General features: G+C 44.8%; 1 protein-coding gene across 1 annotated transcript; it reads left to right on the top strand.

Annotated features, from left to right (window-relative positions):
- The first annotated feature begins 4,314 nt into the window (after nucleotides 1-4,314).
- On the top strand, nucleotides 4,315-7,387 carry LOC147902890 (uncharacterized). The gene is made up of 4 exons (XM_087374147.1): nucleotides 4,315-4,661; nucleotides 4,811-6,380; nucleotides 6,517-6,978; nucleotides 7,060-7,387. Exons 2-3 carry the CDS (start codon nucleotides 4,880-4,882, stop codon nucleotides 6,921-6,923), a joined length of 1,908 nt encoding a protein of 635 aa, XP_087230273.1. The 5' UTR covers nucleotides 4,315-4,661; nucleotides 4,811-4,879; the 3' UTR covers nucleotides 6,924-6,978; nucleotides 7,060-7,387.
- Nucleotides 7,388-24,789: the final 17,402 nt, after the last annotated feature.

Below are 24,789 nucleotides of genomic sequence, written 5' to 3'. Positions count from 1 at the left end.
GGGTAGGGGGGTGTGGGGAGGTCTTGGTGATAGTATGTTGTGGGGTTGTTATAGTAAGGAGAAGCAGAGAAGTTATCTGAGAATCTTTCAAGAGGCAGAGACTATGATTATGCTCTTGCAAGAGATTGTGGGAGGATAAATATTTTTGGCAAATGGTGTGGAATGAAGGGTTTGAGATGTGTGTGAATTGTCCTGTTTGGGTCGGTGTGGCATCCATATATGCACTGAATGGGGCCAATGAGAAGGTGGGTTGTTGGGAATCTCTTGGGGATAAGCAAGTCAAGTGGAATTAGTTGCTAGGAGGGGATTGAAATATGACGAAAAGATGTGTTGATAGATTGCATTCTAGAAGGAGTGTCGACTTTGGACTTAGAGGGGTGGGAAGAGTCGATAATCGCTTGGGAGCTTGTAGATTGCAATGATATTGACTCGGATGGAGTGGGTGGGTTTTCTTAGAATGATAGGAGGTGGAATTTGGAATTCAAGCCTAGAAAGATCAATAGGGGTTATGCTTCAAGGGGAGGGTGGTGGATGATGGCTCCTATGATGTCATATGTTTCAATGGCTTGGGGGCTTGTAAATTGTATTGAGATTTACTCTAATGGGTTGGGTGGGTTTTCTTAGAATAATGAGACGAGGGGTTTGGATTCAGGGCTAGGAGGATCGATAGGGTTAATGCTCGGGAGAGTGGTGGATGAGGGACCGATGTTACCTTTTTCAATGACCGATGTTACTTTTTTCAATGAGGGACCCTATGGGAGAATGTTACTTTTTTCAATTAGGTCTTTTTTCAATTAGGTCTATCTAATCACTTTCCAGTAAATTGGTAGTTTTCTTTGCTTGTGGTGTCTAGTAGGTCCCATTCAAGTTAGATAAGAATCATTTGGTGAGTAAAAAGTTCTATGTAAGCATGGTGAAATCATGGTTGGAATGCCAATCTTTGGGAGGAGATCCATCTAAGAGGTGGGGTCTAGCCATTCGGGGGGTTACAGAATTTGTGATGAAATGGGACAGGGAGTTTAAAAGTAAGATGAGAGCAGACATGGGAAATTTGGTAGGGATTAGTAGGAGTATTTATGAGACCCTTAGAGTGTGCTTAGAGGATTTGACTATTGGTGTCCTTGTATGGAGTGAAGGAGATGCTGCATGGGAGTGTGAAAAGGTGGAGGCGGCAAGGGTGAAGAGAAAAATAACATGGTTTTTGAAGGGGATTGTTTGTCACATTTCTTTTCCTAGCAATTAAAATAAACCATTCAAGGGAGCTAGTGGATTGGGTGTAGAATAAGAATTGGTGTTAAAGCTGAGTTTTGGCACAATCCTAAGGTGTTTAGGAAAGAATTAGTTGAAATAGTGGGCAAAATAATTGAATTTGTGGGGAAGCCAACTGTTATTGATGATGAGGATGAAAAGATGAAGGCGATGTTGTTGGGGTTAGGAAGCAAGGTTTTTGGGGTTCAATAGGTTCGGCTAGAGAGGCCTCACTATTAAAGAGTTGGGGGAGGCCTTATGTGTGATGACAAAGGAGAAATCTTTGGATCCTAATGGTTGGACTGTTGAGTTTTATGTGGCTTTTTGGGATTTCTTAAACAAGAATTTGATAATGATGGCAAATGAAGTAGTCCGAAGAGAGGCTCTCTAGGATGATGTGAATGCAATTTTGGTGAAACTCTTTTCAAAGCATCAAAGTAGGTTGAGGGTGGGTGATTAGCATCCTATCATGATGCTAAATATTTCATACAAGGTTGTTGCTAGGGATTTGGCAATGAGGATTGGGAGTTTTATATGTGTGTGCTGAATAGAAAGCGAAATTGGTTTGTGAAGGGGGTAGGGACATCTTTGAGAATATTTTTGATGTGTCAGCTTCCATGGACTATGCTTGTGCATCAGGTTTTTTTTTTTTTTTTGACTTCAATAAAACTTAGGATCAAATGGGATTTCATAGGTAGGGTCCTATTGTAGGTGGTTTTTGGTAAATACTTTGTTGCGGTGAATATGTTGTTAAAAAATGCATTTGGATGCGGTATTATGTTTGAATGGAGGTGTTGTGGTAAGCTTTGATTTACATTTCTATTAGATGGGGATGTCCTCTTGTGCTGCTATTGTTTGCGATTGGGACAATCCCACTAGTGGGCGATGCTAAAGAAGAGTGTGGATGAGGGAAGGATTGTGGGGGTAGGAGCACCTTCGAGACGTCTTGTTTGGAATGACTAATTATATGGCCTCAGTGGGGGTTTTAGGAAGTGTCATTGGTTGGAGTTTGAAAAGTTTCTTAGAAAATCACTTTGGGTAGAGAAAGGTGAGAGGAGGAAGCTTCATTATATCCTATGGGAGGCCTTGAAGGTTAAGGGTGGTTTGGGACTACCAGATATTGATGTAAGGAATACCCCTCTAATTTGCAAAATGACTCTTTGAGTGTGCTACTCCTTGGGTGGGAATGGGTGAAGTGGGTTATGGAGGAGGGGAAAGGTGTGTCAGTGGGAGTTTGGAGGAGTTTGATTTGGTGTGGTAAGCCAATGTATTGATTTCCTATGAAGGTTTGGGGGTCAAACTTGGAACTTTGCAAGTTTGGTGTGGAAGGTAGGTGGGGTGTTATTGATTTCCTATGAAGGTTTGGGGGTCAAACTTGGAACTTTGCAGGTTTGGTGTGGAAGGTAGGTGAGGTGTTGATGAAGTGGAAAGGCGAAAAGGGTTGAAGAGGAGGTGGGAGCTTGTTTGAAAGCATTTGGTAGAGTAGAGCTATGCTATGGGATGGTAAGCTGCTGCTGACTTTGTTAGATCTATCAAAAGCCAAGAAGTTGTCAAAGAAGGCCAAGTTGGGGCCGATTGTGGGATGAGAGGAGAGATTATTCAAGTCATTGGATCTTTCCAAGAATCATGGGAGGTGTTGGTTTTGGCTCAGATTGTGAGATGTGTGCAAGAGAAATGGCCAACTAACATGTGGTGAGTGCTAGGTGGCATGTGAATCAATGGTTGGTGGAAAAAGGTTCTGTGTCGAGGAAAATTAATGCTATATAGGTTGTTGATGCTGGTCAGGTCTCTTATTGCTAGAGTGAATGAAAACTGATGTTTGCAGCAGCAATGTGTCAAGTGGTGGAGGAGAAGGTAAGAGGAGATTTGGAAGTTTAGTTGGTGTTGACAAGGTGAAAAATCTTCTTAGAAGTGTTCTAGTAGAAATGGGTTAATGTTTCTCCATTGTGTCTGATGTGTAAGAGTGTGATGGAATTGGGAATGTTTAGTGCTAAGGGGGTCTGGAAGAGGTTGGAGGAGGCGATCTGGTTGGGAGGGTGGATGTTGAGGTTTTCTTAGACAATTTTTTGTGGGGGATGCCCAAGGAGTCACATCAACAATTGCAACATATTTGCCATACTTGTGTGCATGTATATTAGTTGTATGGAGTGTGCAGAACTGGGCAGATTTTTGAGGCCATTTGGTTGTAGGAGTGTTGGATGAGAGTCGTAGAAAGGAGCTTGTTGGATTTCAGTGTGGTGTTCCAAATTGTGAAGCCAGTTGAGAGCAAGGCGCTTATTGACATTTATCAGTTGTAAGGGCTATGGTTTGCTAAGTAGTGTAGTATGCCCTTTTGTTATTTGGCCATCTGTGGTTTATGATTGTATTGGTGGCTTTTTTTGGGTCTGACCAGCCCATAATATAAGATGGCATTATTTTTTTTCTTAAGAACTAGTTCAAGTACAATGAATCTAACCCCAATAAACGATTCTATTTCCATCGGTATCCAAGTGCAAGAAATTAGTTTTGCACCATGTGGTCTTTTGTGCTAAATGGTTTATCTTTACAATTTAAAGCTAATCTTTAATATTACAACCACATTGGCTTTATCTTTTCAAGGGCCTTTAGATGAGGCCCTACGTTGTGTATAGTTTTTACTTGATCTCTGCCCTTAAAGTTATGTTGCATGGCTCCTCCCCCATACCCTTCTATTTTGGTTTTTAGCCCCTCTCTCTCTCTCTTTTGTGAAATCTCCCCCACTCTCACAACTCTCTCTCTCTCTCTCTCTCTCACACACACACACACACACGCGCTTCTTTTTTAGTGAAATGAACAACAAGAAAACTTTCCAATGGATCTACGCACGGGCTTCCATCATAGGTGTTGCAAAGTAATCATCCATTCATCTGGACGATCGGTAGCGTATAGGAGAATCTAAGGCAGTGCTCACTAGTACTTGTACTTGCCTATTATACTCGTGGATTCCTCAACATAGTTGACCCCATCATTCCCCTACTTGAATCGAGCTTAACATTTGGTAGAAACTTGTACAAGCGAAATGATGCAAATTGCAGGATGGTACTGCAAGGGAACGAGATACAATGATCTTCAACCCAGCTCGAATTGAAATGGAATAGTGCTTGGAGGCTGATTGGAATGTGAACAATGAGACAATATGCATCAGGAGTTAGCCTCTTTTGTGCTGCATTTCATGATATGCTCATTTGGGCTCGCTTTTCTCCAAGACTGTACGCTACTCAGCTTGTGAACCGGCTTTTCATGCGGACCCTTTATCTGAAATTTGCACTCGCTTTGCTTGAGGATGTGGGCAACGCACAGGTGACCTGCCATGAACGAGCTCAGACTCAAGGACGCATGAAAAACTACGACGGCGATGACGAGAGACTTCCTACCCAATTTTCTAATCGAGGGCGGTGTGTCAACCTTCCTTTCTGTTTCTGATTTTTCCCAACTGCATATAAACGTCTTCAGCCTTTCCGGGAAGCTTTATTCGTTTTTAAGACATAGCTTATGTAACCATCGTACCCATGGAACATTGCCGCGGGAACTCATGCAAGTGTAGGTGGTTAAGGTGCAATGTGGAGTGGCTATCGGATTCTTCAAGTTCCCAGCACGGTCGTGGTAGACTCTAATGCAGCATACAACAAATCAGCTGATTCGTTGGAGATATGCTATGCCATCCTGTCTTACAAGACCCAGAGGAAAGTTGATTCATCCAAGAGTAGCTGGCTCAGATGGAGGCGGTGTACGCACACCTGCAAACTTCCTGCAGGATCAGCTACCCTTTTTGCAACCAAGGAAGATTTCGAAAGGCTGTAACAAATTGATCGTATACCAGCAGCTTCAGCCAAACGCTGCAATGACCGGTGGCTGGCTTATCCGATGTTATTGCGATGGCATTAAGTATGAACTTGTAACTCATACAAGTGGGACGGATGATGAGGAGGAACAGCGTGAACCTGCTTTGCCTAAAGCTTCAAATGGGTCCGACGGCTTACAGTCAACAGAAGAAAGCAACAAAAGTTCTATCTTATCATTAGTACCTTCACGTGTTGTAACTCAACTTGAAGCCGTAAAAGAAGGTGAGGAATGTCCCATTGAGAGTTACCGGGGCTCAGATGATCTACAATGCCTTGAAGATGAGAATAGAATACATGCTGCATGTAATACAGGTGAACAAGCAATGAATAAAAGCTCGATTCACACAAGTCAGTCTTCTGCAGACCTGACATTGGTCACGAGTATATGCTTCATTTTAGAACAAAACGGCTGGGGACCAAATACAGAAAAAATGCTTCAACGGTTTGTTGGCAAGGTAACTCCAGAAATTGCTGCCAATGTTGTGAGTCAGCAGAGGAACGCAAAAGTGGCTATGGGTTTCTTGGAGTGGGTAGGGAAAGATGATAATTATGAGCATCGAGCTGAGAGTTTCACGAAGGTTATTGGCAGGTTGGGCAAAGAAAGAGATTTTGCAACCGCATGGGATGTACTGGACAGTATGAAAAGACATGGTCTCGAGGTAAATTATGCATTTAGTGTCTTCCTTCATCGATTGAAAAGTGCACATAGGGTAGACGAAGTTGTGAGAGCAATGGACTGCATGAGCAACTTGAACGTTATCCCCACCGTGCCTTTATATACTTGTGCCCTTCAACTTATTCTGAAAGCAAACAATCTTGGCGAAGCTCAAAGATTATATCAGCAGATGCTTCAAGCTGGTCTACGGCCTGATAATAAACTGTATGCAGTCCTAATTTCAGGGTTTGGTAAAGCAGGAAAGCTGGATTATGCCCTAGATCTCTTCAGGGAAATGAAAAGCAGAGGTTTTAGTCCTGATAGCTTTATTTATACCAGTCTGATTCGATCATATTCTGCAGCAGGGAAATTTGATGGAGCACAGGAAGCCTACAAGGAGATGATAGAAAATAATTGCTTGCCCAAAGTTTTCACGCACTTTGAATTGGCTTGTGCCTTACATGGAGAAAATATCATGCAACAAATAGGGACCTTTTTGGAAGATTTAGAGATGAGAGGACACAATTTCAGTGTCTACACTTACCACAACATGCTTCAGTATCTTTTAGAAACAGGGAATTGGCACGAGGTAGTGGGGCTTTTCCACAAGCTCTCAGGTGATAAACTTATTCACTTGTGATTCTGATAAGGAAAATGTTAACTGCAGGCGTATAGCAGCTCCAGAATATTTAGACATTCTATTCTGTACTAGTGCTATTTCCTAACTGGCATAGATATCCAATTGTAATGCAGAAAAAGTGCAGGGCAATTCTCAAAAGGTTATCGACGGAGGGTTATATCCAAGTGCGGACTCATATGCAATAGTTATTATTGGCCTCTGTGAGAATGGAAAGGTGGTAGAGGCTTTGAAGCTCTTTGAGGAAATGTTGGCATCTGGCCCAAAGCCAAGTGCTGCAATTTGCAACAACCTTCTTCTCACTTTGAGCAATGCAGGCATGATAGATGAAGCTTTTCAATTTTGTGATTATATTCTGAAGCAGAAAGTCATTCTGGATGTTGGTGCACAGAAAGCATTTTTTAGTGCAATTCGTGCTTCTGGACATTTGTCGAAAGGCTTTAGGGTCTTTGAAGCTATGAAGTGGAAAGGTTCTATAGATAAAAGCTCCAACTTTCGTACGCTGAGTGGTATGGAGAACTAAGATTTGGAGTGCTGCCAAATTTCATTTTTGGTAGCTGCTTGTGCAAGGCAACAAGGTACGTCTTTTCCATTTTATTTTTGGATTGGGTGAGCCAGACTTAATTATATTTAATTAATGAGAAGGATATGTTTTGCAGGCAACTCCATTATGTTAGGATTGACCAAGACTGGTATGCTTGTGAGTACCAAAGTTTTGAAGAATATAATACACAAGACTAACACACAACAAGCTAAACATTTTATCAATGACCTTCACTTTGATGAGGAGGGCCAAGCATCACAAATTGGCCAGAGAATGCATGCCCAATCAGTGTCTTTGAATAGAGCAATTATGTTTAGTTTGAAAATAGGCATCTGCAGGGTCCGTGGGCTCGGTTAATAGGCAACTCCCATGGGACATTGTGTAATTCTTATGTTGTATTTCTGAAATTCGTAAACTTTATGCATTTGCTGGAATCAGGCTAGATTATTGCCGCTTTGAAAGTCTCTATATATGTGTCACATCTTATTGCAAGCTAGATTGGTTGGCATGCTTTCACTACTCTGCAAGTTTCTATATGTACATCACATCGTATTGCAGAATAGGACTCTGATGCATATACTTTCTGACTAATCTTTCTTGGTACTAAATTCTCTCTTCAAAATCTGCAATGGTAGGATGTAACATTCTAAGGCATTGTTTTTTCTGTTTTTACAATAGGAGTTATTAAATCCATCGAAGGCTTTTATTTTAAAGTTGTGGTGGTGGGTGTGCATTTCACCTTGTGAACTTTTCGTTCAACCTAAAGCCGCGTGATAGCGTAGCGATTCTGACTTTGGTGTTTTACCATATATGTTGTTTTCTCTTATTAAAAAAATGCTTACACAGCTCATATATTCAGCTACCAATGGTAGACCTTGGAACACAGCTTGTGACAGTTTGGAGAGGGTGTACTTGAAGCTGCTCAAATCTAGCATCTCTGTTTTTGGTGTTGTCATCTTCAAAGTTTCACTCTCTTGTGCTTTAGTTATTTTTTGCAAAGAGAGGAACTTTCTATTAATGCTTGAAAAAACCCCATACAAATCAGCTGCCAAACTAGGGCTGATGATGGTAAATACAAAGAGAAGACTTGGCTGTTCCAGCCTGTTGGCAATCCCAACTCACTGTCTAGGGATTGTCCGGATATCTCCCGTGGAGAATGTGTAGAATATGCCTGCAGGCCAAGCCTTGCAGAAAGTTCCCGCTGCTCGGCAGTCGCTCATGAACCTAGAACGCCGTGCTCCTAGCTGGCATTCAGTGTGAAGATAATGTCCTGCCATATGGCTACTACTGTAGTCGCCGGTGGAACCTGTTGCCCTCCCATCACCTAACTACAACGGGTGACCCAGAGGTTCCACGCAGTGATACTGGACACTGTCTCCCTAGAAACCTCCTGCTCCAGCCAATGTCGCTCCCTCGAGGGGGTCCATGCTGTGCCTTTAATTGGATGCGTCTGCCGATGCGGGTCGTGTAAGAAAAGAAGGGCACCTCCTCTCTCTTGTCTGAGTATCCCAACCGAACTGGCCAGAATGACTCCCTTGGGTCCCACTGCATGTCCCTGAGAGGGCTGCCCTCCCATAGCCAGAGACGCTAAACCGCTCCTTCTGGACTTGCTAAGACCATGGTCGGAGCGATATGTCAGTCTCTGCCCAAACGGCCAACAATTCTGATCCTTTGTCCTCCAAGAGTGCCAGCTCCTCCGACTCCCTCTCCGACTCTATCTGCAAAAGGCCTCCTGGTCCCACTCTTTAAAACCTGCGTCATATGGATCCCAAATGCTCTCTAAAGAACTGAACCCTGAGAGGCACCCATAGTTGCACGAAATGGCCGTTTTGTGGCCGGAAACGGAAACGACGAAATGGAAACGGCGTTTTGTCAAGAAACGCCGTTTCGTAAAACCTGATTTGCCCTAAACCCTAAAAACGTGATTTCGCCGCCTCCCACCCATTCCACTCCTCCTGTGCATCCTTGCTGCTCTCTCCACCTTCTCTAAGCTCTCTCCATCCCTCCATCCTTTGCTCTTGGACTCTCCATCCCATTTTCCTTGGACCTCCATCCTTCTCTCTCCATCTTCTTCATCCTTTGCTCCAGCCTCCATCTTCTCCATCCTGCAAGCTGCAGCTTGGCAGCCTGCTCTCCAGACTCCATCCCTCCATCCTTCTTCTCTCCATCCTCTCTTTAATCTTACCTGTAACCTCTCCATCCTCCTTCACTTCTACCTCTGATCCTCCAGGCTCCTTCCACCTCTCCATCCTCTTTTACCTCTGAGCTCTCCATCCTCCTTCTACCTCTCCATCCTTTCTCACGTGTGACCTCTCCATCCTCCTTCTCACCTCTCCATCCTCCTCAATGCCGAGAGATGCTTATTGGGTCCATGTCTCCCTCCTGGATAGTTATAAAGGAGGCGGTGGCTCCAAGAAGTGGAGATGCAACTATTGCGGCATAAGCAAAACGGGGTCTGTCACATGGGTGAAAGACCATCTAGCAGGTGTTCCCAGCAAGGATGTAGGACCTTGTGAGTTCATGCCTACTCCAGTGAAAGGTGGCCTAACAGAATGGAAGCGTGTGTGTATGGCAGCCTTGGCTGCAAAAAGTGGAGGACAAGGGCTGCAAGATGAAGAAGAGGCGTTGGAACTTATCTCCTGATATGTTTAAAGTTATCAAGTTCCTGATATTTATCTCTGCTTAATTGGCTTATGGCAGAAACACCTTGCTATACGTGTTCTCTCACAAGACTGCAGTTCCGGTCCTTGTGAGAGGAACTGGAGCACTTGGGCTCTCTTTTACACAAAGAAGAGGAACAGATTGAGCACGGCTCAATTGGAGCGGTTGGTTTTTTGTCATTGCAACCTCCGTCTCCTTGAGTTCGCTGCCGGCTGCCCCGAACCTCGCCAAGTGAATGTAGACAAGGTGGACGTGGAGAAGATGTCACGATTTGTGACGTATTCCTTTCTCTATTTCTAGACTTATGGATGGTTTGATGAATGGACACTTGTGGAAGGGTATGCCCTTTCGACGGGACACTTGCCCTTTCGACGGGACACTTCCTAATGAGGCACAACCCTTCACAAGAGACATCCTATTGAAGAGACATTCCTATTGTAATGTACCCTCTCATCAAGGGTCACACCCTTCACAAGGGGTACACACCTCTTCATGCACATACCCTTTGGAGTACACACCTTTTCATGTGTGACTCTTCACTCTCTATATAAGAGAGGCCCAATCGTATGGATGACACACAACATCTACCCTACAGATATTCAAGCAATACAATTATTCCTTGTTCTCTACTATCTCAGTCTCCTTTCTGTTCCTTAGCACATTTCTAAATATAGTAAATCTAGGATTTCTTACAGTGGTATCAGAGCAAAATTCGCTCCTGCCTGTAGGAAATGCCCCCCCACCTTCTAGCGCTGATCTGATACATCTTTTCCGCTAGAAGGATATTCCGTGCACATTGTGCATGGAAGAGATGGAGAGGATGAGCGTAAAAATTTTAAACGCCTACCCTGCCTAAAGTCATCTATGGCCTCTCCATCTCCCTCACATCACAAGTTGATGTGAATGGACACGACAAAAATCGTGTCTTTTCAGGTGTTGGGCTGTCCCAAAACCAAGGGACGCACCTTTTCCACCATGGGATACACCTTTTGGTGACGAGTCTCGACTCCTCACTCACGGGACACACCCCATCGTGGACAAAAGGACATACCTATTCATGTAGGGACACCCCTTTTAAAAACAGGGACACACCCCTTCATGAAAAGGTGCACCTATTCCAAGGGTCACACCCCTTCGAATAGGCACACCTTTTAGGCCCCAAGTACCTACAAAAGGGTACCTAGAGGGGTAAAAAGGAAAAAAAAAATAAACCCATCCCCTACCCCTAGGATTACCCTAGCTACCTAGGGTTAACTAAACCCCCCATTTAATTTTTGGGGCAACTAACCCTTTAGGCAGCCCCCAACGAAAAGTCGCATCTTTTTCCCCAACGAAAAACTGCACGTACGGATTTCCGTACCACCTGCGCCAGCCCTGCAGCCAGCCATCACCCTCGCCGTACAGTTCTGCGCAGCCTTGCCGTACTGCCCTGCGCAAGCCCTGCAGCCAGCCCTTGCCCTTGCCGTACAATCCTGCGCAAGCCCTACAGCCAGCCCTTGCCCTTGCCGTACAAGCTTGCGCAAGCCCTGCAGCCAGCCCTTGCCTTTGCCGTACAGCCCTGCGCAAGCCTTCTGCCGTACAGCCAGCCTGCGCTGTCCTGCCATAGTTCCTGCGCCATACTGCATGACCCGCCTTGCACAAATCCTTGGCCTCGCCAGCCCCCCCTCTTCTGCGCAGTCCTTTGACCCGCCAGGTTTTTTTTTTCGCTCCTGCCTTTCCTGCACAGTCCAGCCCTGGGCAATGCTCCGCGCCTCGCCATTGACAGCCTGCAGCCCCTTGTTTCGCCATTTTTGGCCCTGCCAAATCAGCACCAGTTGAAGTTCCTCGCGCGGCGATGAAGACAGCCTGTTGACAGCCCGGACCAGACAAGTATCGATCGCTCCTCGCAAACCATTGCACCATGGATCTCCGGACACCGATTTGCAGCCTTCTTCTACGCAACAACTTGGCAGATTAAATTATTGCCAGGTGGAGTCTTTCCAATCTGCTTTTAAGGATTCTCTTTAACAAATTACAGCAAATGAAAGAATCCACATTAAAGCATGGAAACCCCTGGTAATTCACCCGGCATTTCAAGGACACCTCAGGCATCAGCTACCACACAATATCGTGTTCAAATTGCACAGCCAGCCCATTTCGGAGCCTTTGCATCTTGGGTCTTCTGTGTCACGTGCCCTCCTAGTGACTTGGACCACATCCTCTACCTTCTGCGTGAGGCACCTCAGTTACATTACTTCCTTAGCACAGTACAGGTTGTGTTCCACGAGACACGAAGATATCCTGAACCCGATATTCCTCAAGAGTTTGCTGTCCATTTTTGGAGAGAATTTTACCCCTCACCTTCGGCATCTCCAAGGTACTCTCCACCTCCTTCAGCTCCCAGAGATCCTCCTCTACAGGTTGTACCTTCTCCAAGTCAGTATTTACACTCTGAAGGCACTCCCTCTCCTCGATATCCTCCACTTCCGACAGCAGCTCCTTATCCCTTTTCAGATCCGTGGACTCTGCTACCTACCCCTGTCCTCTCACGAGCAGTAACACCACTTTCGGCATCACCAGTGTTACCTCAGACAGGACCTCCCTTACCAGATTTCCACGGGTGGTTCCATCCTGCCTCGCCTGCCTCCTCCAACATGAGCAACCTCAGGGAGCAGCCCGAATCCTCTTCCAGGAATGGTACAAACTAGAGCGCAAGTTCGCGCTTTTCTCACAGGGATCTCCGATATGTCGCACCACTCGCGTGAAGCTTCCCCAGAGATAAAAGAATGAAGTCCAAAAAAGACCCCTGAAGTCAACGTTCAAGGCGAATCACTATTGCAACTTCAAATATCCCAGCTTCAGGACAGCATCTCCGACTTGGTCCAGAAAGTTTAACAACTTCAAGATTCTCGCCGTACCACACATACAGAGGATGACGTGACGCAACCAGACGAGAAAACACTGAACTACGTGCCCTCTACCGTTTACTTCAAGCTTCCAAAACTAAAAGAATTGACATCAAACTTCCGGAAGCCTACACTGGTCAACGCAATCGCCGAACAGTTGACCAATGGCTCGCAAAAATGCGCATGTATTTTGATACTGTTGACCTCACTGAAGGCAAAAAGATCGCCTTGGCAGCCTCCCTCCTCAAGGATACAGCTTTTCTATGGTGGCAAAGACGCTTAAAGGACGGCAAAAGTGTGTTAACATGGGAAAGTTTTGAACACGTGCTCCGTAAGCAGTTGTCAGGATTAAAAACTTGTCTTTTCGCATCCAACATTATACGGACAAGTTGAACTTCGACATTATGCCTCTTTCTCGGTACGATGTCATACTCGGACAACAGTGGCTCTACGACTATGATCCATCAATCAGTTTTCGCAGCCATACTATACAGTCTGTCCACCAGGGAAAACTTATTGAGCTAACTGGTTTTAGGGACTCTCCTTCAACCCCAGTTGCCTCTGCCCTACAAGTAAAGAAGTGGGTTCGTAAACGTCAAGTAAAGACTTCACTTCTGTTGGTTACGGCAGTAGAGGAGACACCAACAAAGGATCCTCCTGAATACCTCAACCAACCTTTTTTCCAGCCTTACCTGGATATTTTTCCACAGGAATTGCCAAAGCAGTTACCACCTCGACGACCAGTGGATCACCCAATCGAACTTATTCCCGGCAGTAATCCAACGTCGAAACCTCCTTATCGGGTTTCTTACACTCAAAATGAAGAAATCCAAAGACAGGTCACCGAACTACTCGACAAAGGTCACATTCGGCCCAGTCGCAGCCCTTTCGGATCTCCTGTACTACTTGTGGAAAAAAAGAACAAGTCAATGCGCCTCTGCATCGACTACCGAGCCCTCAACAAGCTCACTATCAAAAACAATTATCCATTGCCTCGCATTGATGACCTCTTCGATCAACTTCTACATGCAACACAATTCTCGCAGATCCCTACTTGAGCACAAACAACATCTTCACCAAGTTTTTGAGGTTCTCCGCGCAAATTCTCTCTACATCAACATTGAGAAGAGTGAGTTCTTCAAGACCCAACTCGAATATTTGGGACATGTTATTTCAGCTCAAGGCATCTCTGTGGATCCCAAGAAGGTCGAGGTAATCCGAAACTGGCCTACTCCTAAGAATGTTCATGATGTCCGCTCTTTTCTCGGATTGGCAAACTTCTACCATACAAAGGTCTATCAGTTTTCCGAAATCGTAGCTCCAATGTCCGAGTTATTGAAAAGCACAGCAGTTTTTCAGTGGCTTCCCGAAACAGAGTATAGTTTCCAACAACTCAAGCAAGCACTCACTACCACACCAGTTATGGCTATTGCTGACCCAAACCTTCCATTTGAGGTCATGACCGACGCTTCCGACATCGCTACAGGAGCAGTCTTGATGCAAGAAGGCAGAGTTATTGCCTTTGACAGCCATAAACATTCTGATATCCAAACCCGATATCCGGTTTATGATAAGGAGTTTCTAGCCGTTGTACATGCTTATCGCTCTTGGAAACATTATCTCATGGGAGCCGACTCTGTGGTCAAAACAGACCATCACTCTTTAAAGTATATCTTTACTCAGCCAATCATGAACGCTCGACAAGCACGCTGGGTTGAGTTTCTGGCCAACTTTCACATGACCATTGAGTACATTCTAGGACTACGCAATGTAGTTGCAGATGCTCTCAGCAGGTTACCTCTAGCATCAGCCATGGTAATCTCTACATTATCTGTGGATGTTCCGAATTCATTCAAAGGAAAGTATTTCAATGATAAAGACTTCGGCACCGCAGTACAGGTTCTTTCAAAAGATCAACCTTCGACTTCCGAACAAAAGATCTTCTCTTCCTATTCCTATATGGACGACCTTCTTTATTATCAAGATCGCGTCTGTGTACCACATGACAAGGATGTTCGACGTCTTTTGTTAAAAGAGCATCATGTAGTTCCTTATGTTGCCCATCCAGGCATCGACAAGACTTATCGGTTACTCAGTGCAACATACTACTGGCCTCAGATGAAAAGCGATGTCATCAGAATGGTTACATCTTGCTTATCTTGTCAACAAATGAAAGCAAGCCGACGACTTCCAACAGGACTTCTTCAGCCTCTTCCAGTTCCAACTGAAAGGTGGGAAAGTATTTCCATGGATTTCATTACAACACTACCACGATCCTCCAGAGGTAACACTCAGATTATGGTAATTGTTGATCGATTGTCCAAAATGGCACACTTTGTTGCTTGCAAAAGCAGTGCACAGGCTCCGGATATAGCCAAACTTTTCATACAACACATCTTCCGACACCATGGATTGCCCAAGAATATCATATCCGACAGAGATCCTAAGTTTACCAGTCACTTTTGGATTTCCCTGTTCGAATCTTTGGGTACAACTCTACTGTTCAGTTCAGCCTACCACCCAGAATCAGATGGCCAGTTCAGTTCAGCCTACCACCCAGAATCAGATGGCCAGACTGAAAGAGTCAACCAAGTTCTGGAAGAAATGCTTCGACATTATGTTCAGTCACGCCTAGCAGCTTGGGAAGAGTATCTACCACTCCTTGAGTTTGCTTATAATAACTCTTTCCATAGTGCCATCAGCATGACTCCATTCCAAGCAGCTTATGGACACACTCCGATTGTACCAACGAATTTTGTACTTCAACATCGAGTGGCCCTAGCTGATCAACTGGTTCAAGAAATGCAAGACATTCTATTGCAAGTCAGGGATCATATGCGAAAAGCGCAAGAGCGGTATCAACGGTCTGCCAACAAACATAGACGTCACCTGGAATTTGACACTGGTGACATGGTGCTATTATTTGTAGCCCCACATCGCTATAAGACGGTTAAGTCTGTGTTTCCTAAGTTGCGACCACGATACTATGGACCTTTCCGGATCGTCAAGAAAAATTCACCTTTAAGTTACAAATTGGAATCACCACCATCATGGGGTAAAATCCATCCAACATTTCATATTTCTTGGCTAAAGACGTACATTCCAGGCGATGAAGCAATTCCTCCTGCAGGTGATTATGTCCCAGAAATCGAAGACGATTATGTTCTCCTTATTCCTGAGCATATTCTGGACCATCGAAAGCGAGAGACTCGACATCGACTTATCACGGAATTCCTTGTTCTTTGGCGAGATCTGGATGACTCCGACGCTACTTGGCAGTCTGATGAAGACTTACAGCAGTACCCTGACATTTTACAGCAGTATTTTCAGAATTTACAGTGATATTTTCTACATCAGTTCATTATCTCCACCAGGGTCTTCTTTTGAGTGGGAGGGGATGTCACGATCTGTGAAGAGCAAAGGTCCGTATGGAGATTACTTTGTGTATATGCATATGTGAAATGTGTGTGTGTGCACACATGCTGCCCTCTCTCTCTCTCTCTCTCTCTCTCTCTCTCTCTCTCTCTCTCTTACACATACACACACACACACACACACACAAAATTGTGGGACAAATCCAGCCAATGTTAAGCTTAATTTTACATGAACTCCTTTTTAAGCTTCATTAGCATTGCCAAGGATGTTCAGACCTGTTTTATAAAAGCCTGGGAGAAGCAACATGTCGATTTTCAAACAAAAAGACTCTTCAGCATTTTCTTCAAGGTGAGAAGACCTTGAGGGCAACAATAATAGGAAAAGAGATAGTGTTGAAGACCATATTTGTCGAGAAAGCCATTTGTGGTAGTAAGGATTTGAGCCTCAAAAGGCTCCAATTGTTCACTTATGGATGTAATGGTTGGACATCTTTCTCTCACCATGTTTATGTAATGAGTGCAGAAGTGTGAGTGCTAACTGGAACAAAAGAGAGAAACCTCATGTACATGCATAAGAGCCATGATGTTGATCACACACAGACTGGTTCACAACCTCAAACTTGTGTTATGTTAACTGTCTGATTTATTACTTGTGGACATCACCAAATGCTCAAATAATACAATTGTGTGTGTTGCTCATTGAAGAGGTTGCATACAACATATGTCTGCCCCTCGAAGAGGCTTGCTACGGGTAGCTGAAGAATAGAGAAAGCTTGAATGCTCATGTGTAACTGTTGTGAGGCTATGGAGAGTGAAGTAGGGGCTGTTGTGGAGGCTAAACTTTTGAGGATGTGCTAGGACTGTTAATGAATAGAATGAGGAGTTTGGGGGTGTTTAATCAGCTGAAACACTTCACGGGTTGGCCTTGACCAAGTCGTTCAAGAAGTAAGGTTGACTAATAAGTCAACACGTCAACATTTTGAACAGGATGTCAAGTCTGCATATTTTTACTGTTTCGTCATCTGCTGCTTCTTTAATGCACTCTTAGGCTTTAGATCTACGCACGGATGATCAAGATTCGCATGTGCTTATGACCAAATCTATATGTGGCAAGTCCTGCAGCTAGCTCCACGTCGCTCCTTGCTCTCCTCGGCCTCTCTCTCTCTCTCCCTCAGCCTCTCTCTCCATCTCCCTCCCTCCCTTCAGCCTCCCTCTTCCCGCCTGCTGTAATTTGCAGCTCTAACCTTCTCTCTAATCCTCCCCCTCTGCTTCCTCCTTCACCCGCTCCCGTCAGGCTGCTGTACAACGATTTTCTACCACCAGGCACAAGCTGGTTGATCTCGCCATTCAGTTCCAGACTTCAGCTGCCTCAAATCGCAGATCATTTGCTCCAGTTCAAGCTACACAAAATTGCAGATCTGCTCCAGGTTTGCTGCTGCTCCAAAACGTGATTCAGCTCTAAGCTTTGGCTGCTCTAAAAAGCGATTCTAATCCAGGAAGTGCTGCTCTCTGATTCCACAAATCTGCTCCAGCATTGCCTCCCCTATCTGCCCTATTTGGCCTGCTGATTCTAGACTTGAAACCTGCCCCCCAATTTGCATTTATCTGCTGTACCTTTGCTACGATTAGCTGTAACCTGCTGCTCGCTTTTCTGCTGAAGAGCTTCATTTTTGCAGCTTGCTGTAGCCCCAAAGCCGTCTCTCAGCCTCTCCCTTCAATCTCTTTCCTCTCAGCCTCTCCCTCTCCCTCCCTCAGCCCCTCCTCTCCCCTTCAGCCCCTCCTTTTCCAGCTTGTAACCTCTCCCCTCTCAGCCTCTAACCTCTCCTCTCACTCAGCCCTCTCCATTAAGCCTCTCCCTCTTTCTTCATTGGCAAAGCAACGGACACAGTTTTCTTGGAGTTTGAGTCGGACTCTCAGCCTTGATTTTGAGATGGATCCCCATGAGGACAATCCTCGACCACTTCCTACAGTTGCAAGAGCTGTCACTTTTTCAAAAGACTGTTGGGAAGCTCCACCATTCTCTTCACTTGCATCTATAGGTCCCACCTTTCTAGATTACAGGCTATGGACTGGATGCTTACTGCTCTTCATCGAAACCTCGTTCCCCTGCCTTATAAATATTCAACTGTTGTGAGCCGAGGCTTTTTCGAGGTTGTCTTTGATTCTTGAAAGGCAGCCTGCGCATTCCTAAAGGCTCGTCCTTTGGCGCTTGGTTGTAGGAGGATATTTCTCACTCCCTTTACCTTGGGTGTCGATCCAGTAGGAGCATAGTTGCATGAAATGCTGATTTGTGCGGCCGAAACAGAAACAAAAACACCAACCGTTTTCGAAACAACGTTTTTAATTGTCTTTTTTTGGGCTTTTCTAAAACACCCTCCAACCTCTCCATTCTCCTCTACCCTCTCCACTCTCCTACTCTAGCCTCTCCACTCGTGCCACATCACCCTCCATCCACATCATCATTTTTGGGCTCTCTTGTGATCAAAGTTTGGCCATCCTGTCAGGAGCCATAACTTTTGATATAGGTGGAATTTGGGGCAGCTATAAAAACCAGAAATGGTCGCCAGATTGTGCTCTATGTGATGAGCACCTCGGATTTACCTTCTAACTTTTCCACAGGTCAATATCATCCAATCCTCTTCATCGGAACCACATCCTAATCCATTATAGCCATCTAGTACATAAAATGAACAAACTAAAATTCTTTTTTATTGCATTTGCTCTTCGATGTGTAGTCTAGCTAAACTAGCACATCCATAAAAGAGATTAAACTCCACTAAGCCAAGTTAGCCATTGCCACATTACTTGATTAGTTTTCACTAGCGTCAATCCCATTGGATCTATCATCCGTGTACACATTCACACATCTGACACCAGCTCAGTATATTTGGCAGTTTGGTACTTCTCCACATGAAGGATTTGTGACACTTGGTAGAGATATCTTTCTCGGATTTAAGATTGTTGCATTCTTCTTGCACGCTCAAACACCACCATGTACATGCATATTCATTAACTATTTTTTGGCATTAGTTCTTGCACGCATACATCAACCTTGTACAGTCTCTTAGCTAGTCTTGGCATACAATCGTCATCATTTCATTACAAGCTTAAACTAAGTTCTTCCATCACATGACTTAGTTCACAGATTGACACGTTTAGCGTAAGTCTCCAGTAGCAGCTTGAGCATAAGATCTCAATGGTAGCTCTCACACAGTGTTCTTGTGGTTAGACACTTTCGTCGGTGCATGGATAAGCCTCCAACACAGAGCATCATACAACCTCTAGCATGGGGTTATTTACATCACATAGTTGATGATATACTAGTCTTGACTCTGGATGAGATCCATAAGTGAAAAGAGAACCTACTTTGGGTATGTACCAGTTTACGACAGTGACTCAAGTCTCATTGGTCTTGAGAGATTAGATGCGGATGTATCACATGTTAGCATGGACTAGCCCGCAGTTTTTGATCATGCACATTTGATGGTAAGCCCCCAACACGAGTCAATCCCATCTATATCAGCATAGTCTGATTCTAGTAATGTACGACCGTCACATTCATACATGGATCCGACTCCATTTATTGTCACCCCACATGATGCATAAGTTTAGCAGCAGTGATCATGCAAATTTTCAGCAGGTAAGTCCTCAATATGAGGCTCTTACATCTCCAGTCACATGCGGAGATACATGCCACAGTGATTTAGCTCTTCAAGTGATTCCATTCCAGCATCCATAACTAATGCTTTCACCTTTGACAAAGAGCATATAACATCCTTGGACACAGTTTTCATCAGTAGATTAGTGTTCATGATACTCTAGCATTGCTGTATTGCACCATCCTTGGATCCAGTTATCACCACCTTTGACCAGCAGATCATTCCTTAGCATGAGGATATTCATGCATTAGTGCAATCTTGGCTCAATGCAATGAACATCATCAAGTTTAGCCATAGCCATTTGCTCTTTAAATTTTTAATGCAATACTTTGATAAAACTTTTGCGAAACTGGTGCTCTGTTAGTGATAGATTTCCGTCCATGTTAGCACTTTTTAACTTGTTGAATAATCTACCATCATATCTCAATTCTTTGGAACTACCTTTGGTAATGTCAATTTTTGAATTCCTTTATTTAATCCCTCATGATTGAATTTGGGAATGACACATTCCTATTGAGATCTAGCATTGTTCACTTAGTTATTATAAACTGGTTGACCTTTTTTCTTTGACCTAATTGTAATAACCAAAGTAATAGGCGATTGATTTTATGGATAGTGGGTTATCAAAATACTTGAAGTGTCAATCAAAGGGTTAGTTGATTTCTTTGACATTGATATTCCCCAATTGATGATGACCTTGTTGAACAATGCCAATTTGTCGATGCAGTGTAGCCATTGAGTAATAATTTGGCAAAATTTTCCAATTAATCTTCATAATTGTGTAAGAAAACTAACTATGGCTAGATTATACTAACCTAGGATTACATTTAACCTTACCTAAGTTAACTAGTCGTGGTTTGGTTTAACCAATTATTGTGTGGTTTATTTGACTAGGGTTTACTTTAGATTGAGTTACGTGGACTACAGGTGTTCCCCGTGCTCAAGCGTGGGGTGTGTGGGTCATTGAGGCGTGTGAATGGCGTGGAGCTTCGGTTTGTGAGGAGCTTGGTGTTGGAGGCTTTGTCTTGCCGGAGCGTTCGTCGGCAGAGCCTTTGAGTCATTTAGGTAGTCCTGGGCGTAGGTGAGCATTGCTGCGAGATGCTTAGACCGTGCGCTCAGACCGTGAACCCCAAGCCATGAAGCTCAGACCGTGAAGCTCGAGATTCCGTCGTGTTCCTTTGTTCAAGGCAAGCCAGTGTTGTGCTTTCGTCTTTTGCCCCTCTGGTGATTCGAGCTCGAGGAGCTGCTGTGAGGAGTTGCTCCTTTGTTGTGCCCTTCAAGGTTTCGTCGAGGTCGCCATCGCTGCCCTATCGCTTCAGGACTTTCGCTCATCATTTCGTCGCCATCCGTCGCCTCTCCATCGCTCTACCGACCTTAAGGTAGACTCACTCTCACAGTGACACGTGTCAGTTGAGGTGGCTGACTGTGGTTAGGGTAATCCCTAATTAACTGCAATTAGTTAACCATGGTTTGGTTGACCCTGGTTAGTTGACATTGGCTAGTTGAACTAGTACCTAGTTAGCCTAACCTTGGTCCAATTAACTTGACCTAATCAGACGAGTTTGGTTAGTTTAATCAGACTGTGATCAGTCCAATTGCTCTGGTTAGAGCTCAGTTACAGACTAACCAGACTAGAGTCAATTAGTCTGGTTAGTGTAACCAGTCGCTTACTCATCCAGTTATTGTCCACACACCCAAAAAAAAAGAGACAGTTGCAGAGAGTTTTTGCCATCAGATTCCACCCATCTGTTAGTCATTTTACTGTGAGAAAATCAGCATAAAATTAGAGATTTGCTGAGTACAAAAGATGCACGGCTTTGCATAGAAAAAGGGGAAAACAGATGCATTTTCAGTGCTTTCTGTAGCAGCCAGAAAAGGGGCAATCGTAAGTGAATGCTCAAGCAACTTTGGGGGTTTACATCAGTTGCATACAGGGTGAAAACTCTTGTTTTTTGACCCATCAGCTGTAGTGGAGGGAATCCCTTTGTTCAGCCTTCCTTCTCACGCAGCAGGGGGCTAATTGTTTTTTTCTGAAGATCAACGTTGACAGTGACCCTTGGTCTAGCAAGAGGGGCTCAAATGGCAGCACCTTCGACTCCCAATACTGTTAAGGTTTTGCTCTCTCCGAACGATAAGCAACAGGTTCAAAGTGCAGTGGAGGCTCTTCAGGACCGAGCCCTGGTAGGCTGGATTGTTGGGCTCACCCCCTTGAGGTGACAGATTCGGGATTGGCTTCAGGCGAATTTAGCCCTAGGGGCAGGAGGTCACCATCTATGGGAGAGGGGTCTCCCTTCTCCAGCTGAGCTCTCCAGAGACCACCTTGTCACTTGTGGAGCAGAGCCCTATCTTTCTTGGTCCTCATTTGGTCTTCCTCTTCCCTTGGTACCATGGCTTCACAGTGGCGGACATGGACATGATTCCCCACGTACCTCGCTTCCCGATGACGCTCCGCTTCCCAGGGCTCTTGAAGGAGTATAGATCAATTCTCCAGTCTATCGGAGGATGTTTTGGTACGGTGCTGGAGTCTCCTCCTCCCTCGATAGCCACAATGGTCGCAGATGATGGGGTCCCCAGGCTGAGAGTGATTGTGAACACCCCCGAAATGCTTCCTGAGGAGATCCTTCTGGAGACCTTGGATGGAGGCGAACTACGTCAGAGAGTTGAGGTCTTTGGGCTTCCAGGCCAGTGCCTCCGATGCAGATAGATGGGACACTTAGCTCGGGACTGCATGAGAGGCCTGAGTAGGGATCCTCCTCAGCCTAGGTAGGAGCAAGGGGTTCCCCCTCAGCCCATCCCCCTTAGCCCAAGCAAGGGCAGAGGGCTCCCTAGAATCGGCAGCACTTGCAAACACCTTGGGTCGAGCCCTCTCCGGGGACTTGGACCAAGGTTGAACACAAGAAGCCCAGCAAGGTAGCCCTCCTGAGGTATGGTCCCCCACAGTTGGCAGGAGTGGGGGGGTCTACATTTTGGTGTCCCAGTCCGTTGGAGCGGATGTGTATGATTAGGGCGAGCTCATCCCAAGCAGAGCAGTATGGATGGGTTTGAGGGTTGGGGACTCCAAGATTGGGGTTCTCAATGTGTATGGCCCAACTTGTAGACAGCAGCGACCCGCCTTCTGGAGGCAGTTGATGGAGTCCCTCCCGGATGTGGACTCGTGAATTGTTGGAGGTGACTTCAACAATCTCGAGTTTGAGGAGAGCAAGCACGGGGCTGCTTCTTATTTCGGGATGCCGGCTTCGTAAAGAAGCACTTGGGAGCAATTCATTTTCTCGATCTGTGGTCGAGACCCCTAGAGGAAACCAGAGTTCTCTAGGTCTCCTGGCAGTCTTAGTTTCTCCTTTGGGCAACGGTGGCAGGATGGTCTACTTGAGAGACTAGACAGATTCTATGTCGGAGATTGGGCCATGGATAGGGGTGGAGCCACCGATATTCTAGCAGGGACTACCCTCTCGGACCACTCCCCTATCGTTCTTCACCTAGAGCAGCCCCGTCGTGGCCTACCGCAGTGAGGGGTCCGCATTCCAGATGCTTTGCTCCTGGAGGAGGAGGTACAGCAGAGTATTACAACTATTTGGCAGCAACCTCCCGCAGGGAGGGTGGGCCGTGTAGGCAACTGAGGCGATTCAATGGAGCAGTGAGGAGCTTTGCTATGCACCGCTGTCATACTCTTCAAAAGAGAGAGAGGGCCTTGCGGCGGGACTTGGCCTCCATTGAATGTCCTTGGGTTGTTAGACACCATGTGATCAAAGTGGTTACTAACAAAGATGTTTGAAAATGTGAAATCTAGAATGTACATGAAGGTGAGCAAAAGTGGTGTATGCTAAAAACTTGCTATATTGTAATCACACAAGAAAATGGTCTATTAAAAACATTGTACTTGAGTGCATGGTATTGTATTGGAGAGTGCTAGGAAGAATGTTGGATGTTTGTATTGTAGCTTTATAGTTAATTTTGTGAAGTCACCAATGATGATGATTGGGTTGTAATTTTCTAGTCTTGTTAAGAAGTATTTAGGATGACCAAGGGGAAACATTATGTTAGAGAATCTTGGAAAATCCCTATAATTTGGAAATTTGGTGAGGTTTTAGTTATGTTGTGTTGAGTTTAATTGATTTTTTTCCCCTAGATTTTGCCATGCATCCAAAACTCACAAACATGCATGATTTGCATCAATAATAAAACACTAGGGGAGAAATGGGGTCTTAAAAGGGCCTTGTAAGAAATGCAGTAAGAAATGGGTTAGGCCTAATGAAATCCCCATGGTAGGGTCCATCAGATTCCTAGCCCCCCTACCTATTTGGGCTAAGCCCACAATTGAGCCCACCTCTTACATCTAGGAGGAGGCCATCACATCAAAATTTGAATTTTTAAAATTTAAAATTGAATTCCCTCTCCCTTCGTCCCTCCTCCTCCTCCTCCAAGCATGCATGTTGCTCCTTCCTCCTCATGCATGCTTGTAGCTCCTCCTCCCCCTATACGCCTACTACTCCATGCTTGCATGCTTCCATGTTTGATGCTCCATGCTTGCTCCTCACTTTTTCACGTTTTCATTCACACCTTACCTTCTTTCAGGGCCTCCTAAGCTCTCCCTATACTCCACTACTCATGGCATCATTCAAGGACATCTCCAACAAGTACCATGTGAACTTACAATTGGAGGCTAAAAAGCAAGCATTCACACTTTGGGATTGAGGGGAGCTTTTGAAAATGCAATCTATTGTCTTTGTTTGGAAGGAAAGAAGCATCTTAAGCTTTGGGTGGAACGAAACGTGTATCTAATGGACCTTGCCACCGAAAAGAACCCTCCTTTTCATACAATGCATGACCTTGTTTGGTTTGTTGGAAATCAACATCCTGGATTGCTTAGTTATTGCAATCAATTGAGCCATGGTCACATAAAGGCTATGTAAGCAACATGAGGTGCATAGAACCCAAGTAGCACAACAAATAAAATACAAGGATCAATCACCACTAATCCTGGCACATACAAGAAGAGTGTATCTATGGGGCTCCAATATATAAAAAACTTCATGATAGATAGACAAATGGGAACGCTTAATCCAATCTATTCCAATGTCCTTGTCAACCATTAAAGGAGAGACTTATCTATAGATATCCTTAGGATCCACTTTACACATCATCATGCCACTTTTTACCTTATCTCACCTCATCCTGATCTCTCCACAACTCATCCTTATATTCTAGATCCTTTTGACCTCTCTAGGCTTTATTGATGTGCTCTTGTAAGAACCATTCTCTCAACACT

This window comes from Dipteris shenzhenensis, chromosome 4 (genome assembly GCF_047967505.1).
Source record: "Dipteris shenzhenensis isolate YYH24624 ecotype China chromosome 4, Dip_SZ_1.0, whole genome shotgun sequence".
Taxonomy (NCBI): Eukaryota; Viridiplantae; Streptophyta; class Polypodiopsida; order Gleicheniales; family Dipteridaceae; genus Dipteris; species Dipteris shenzhenensis.
Note: the sequence above shows the minus strand (reverse complement) of the source record. Positions and strands in the feature narration are given on the sequence as shown.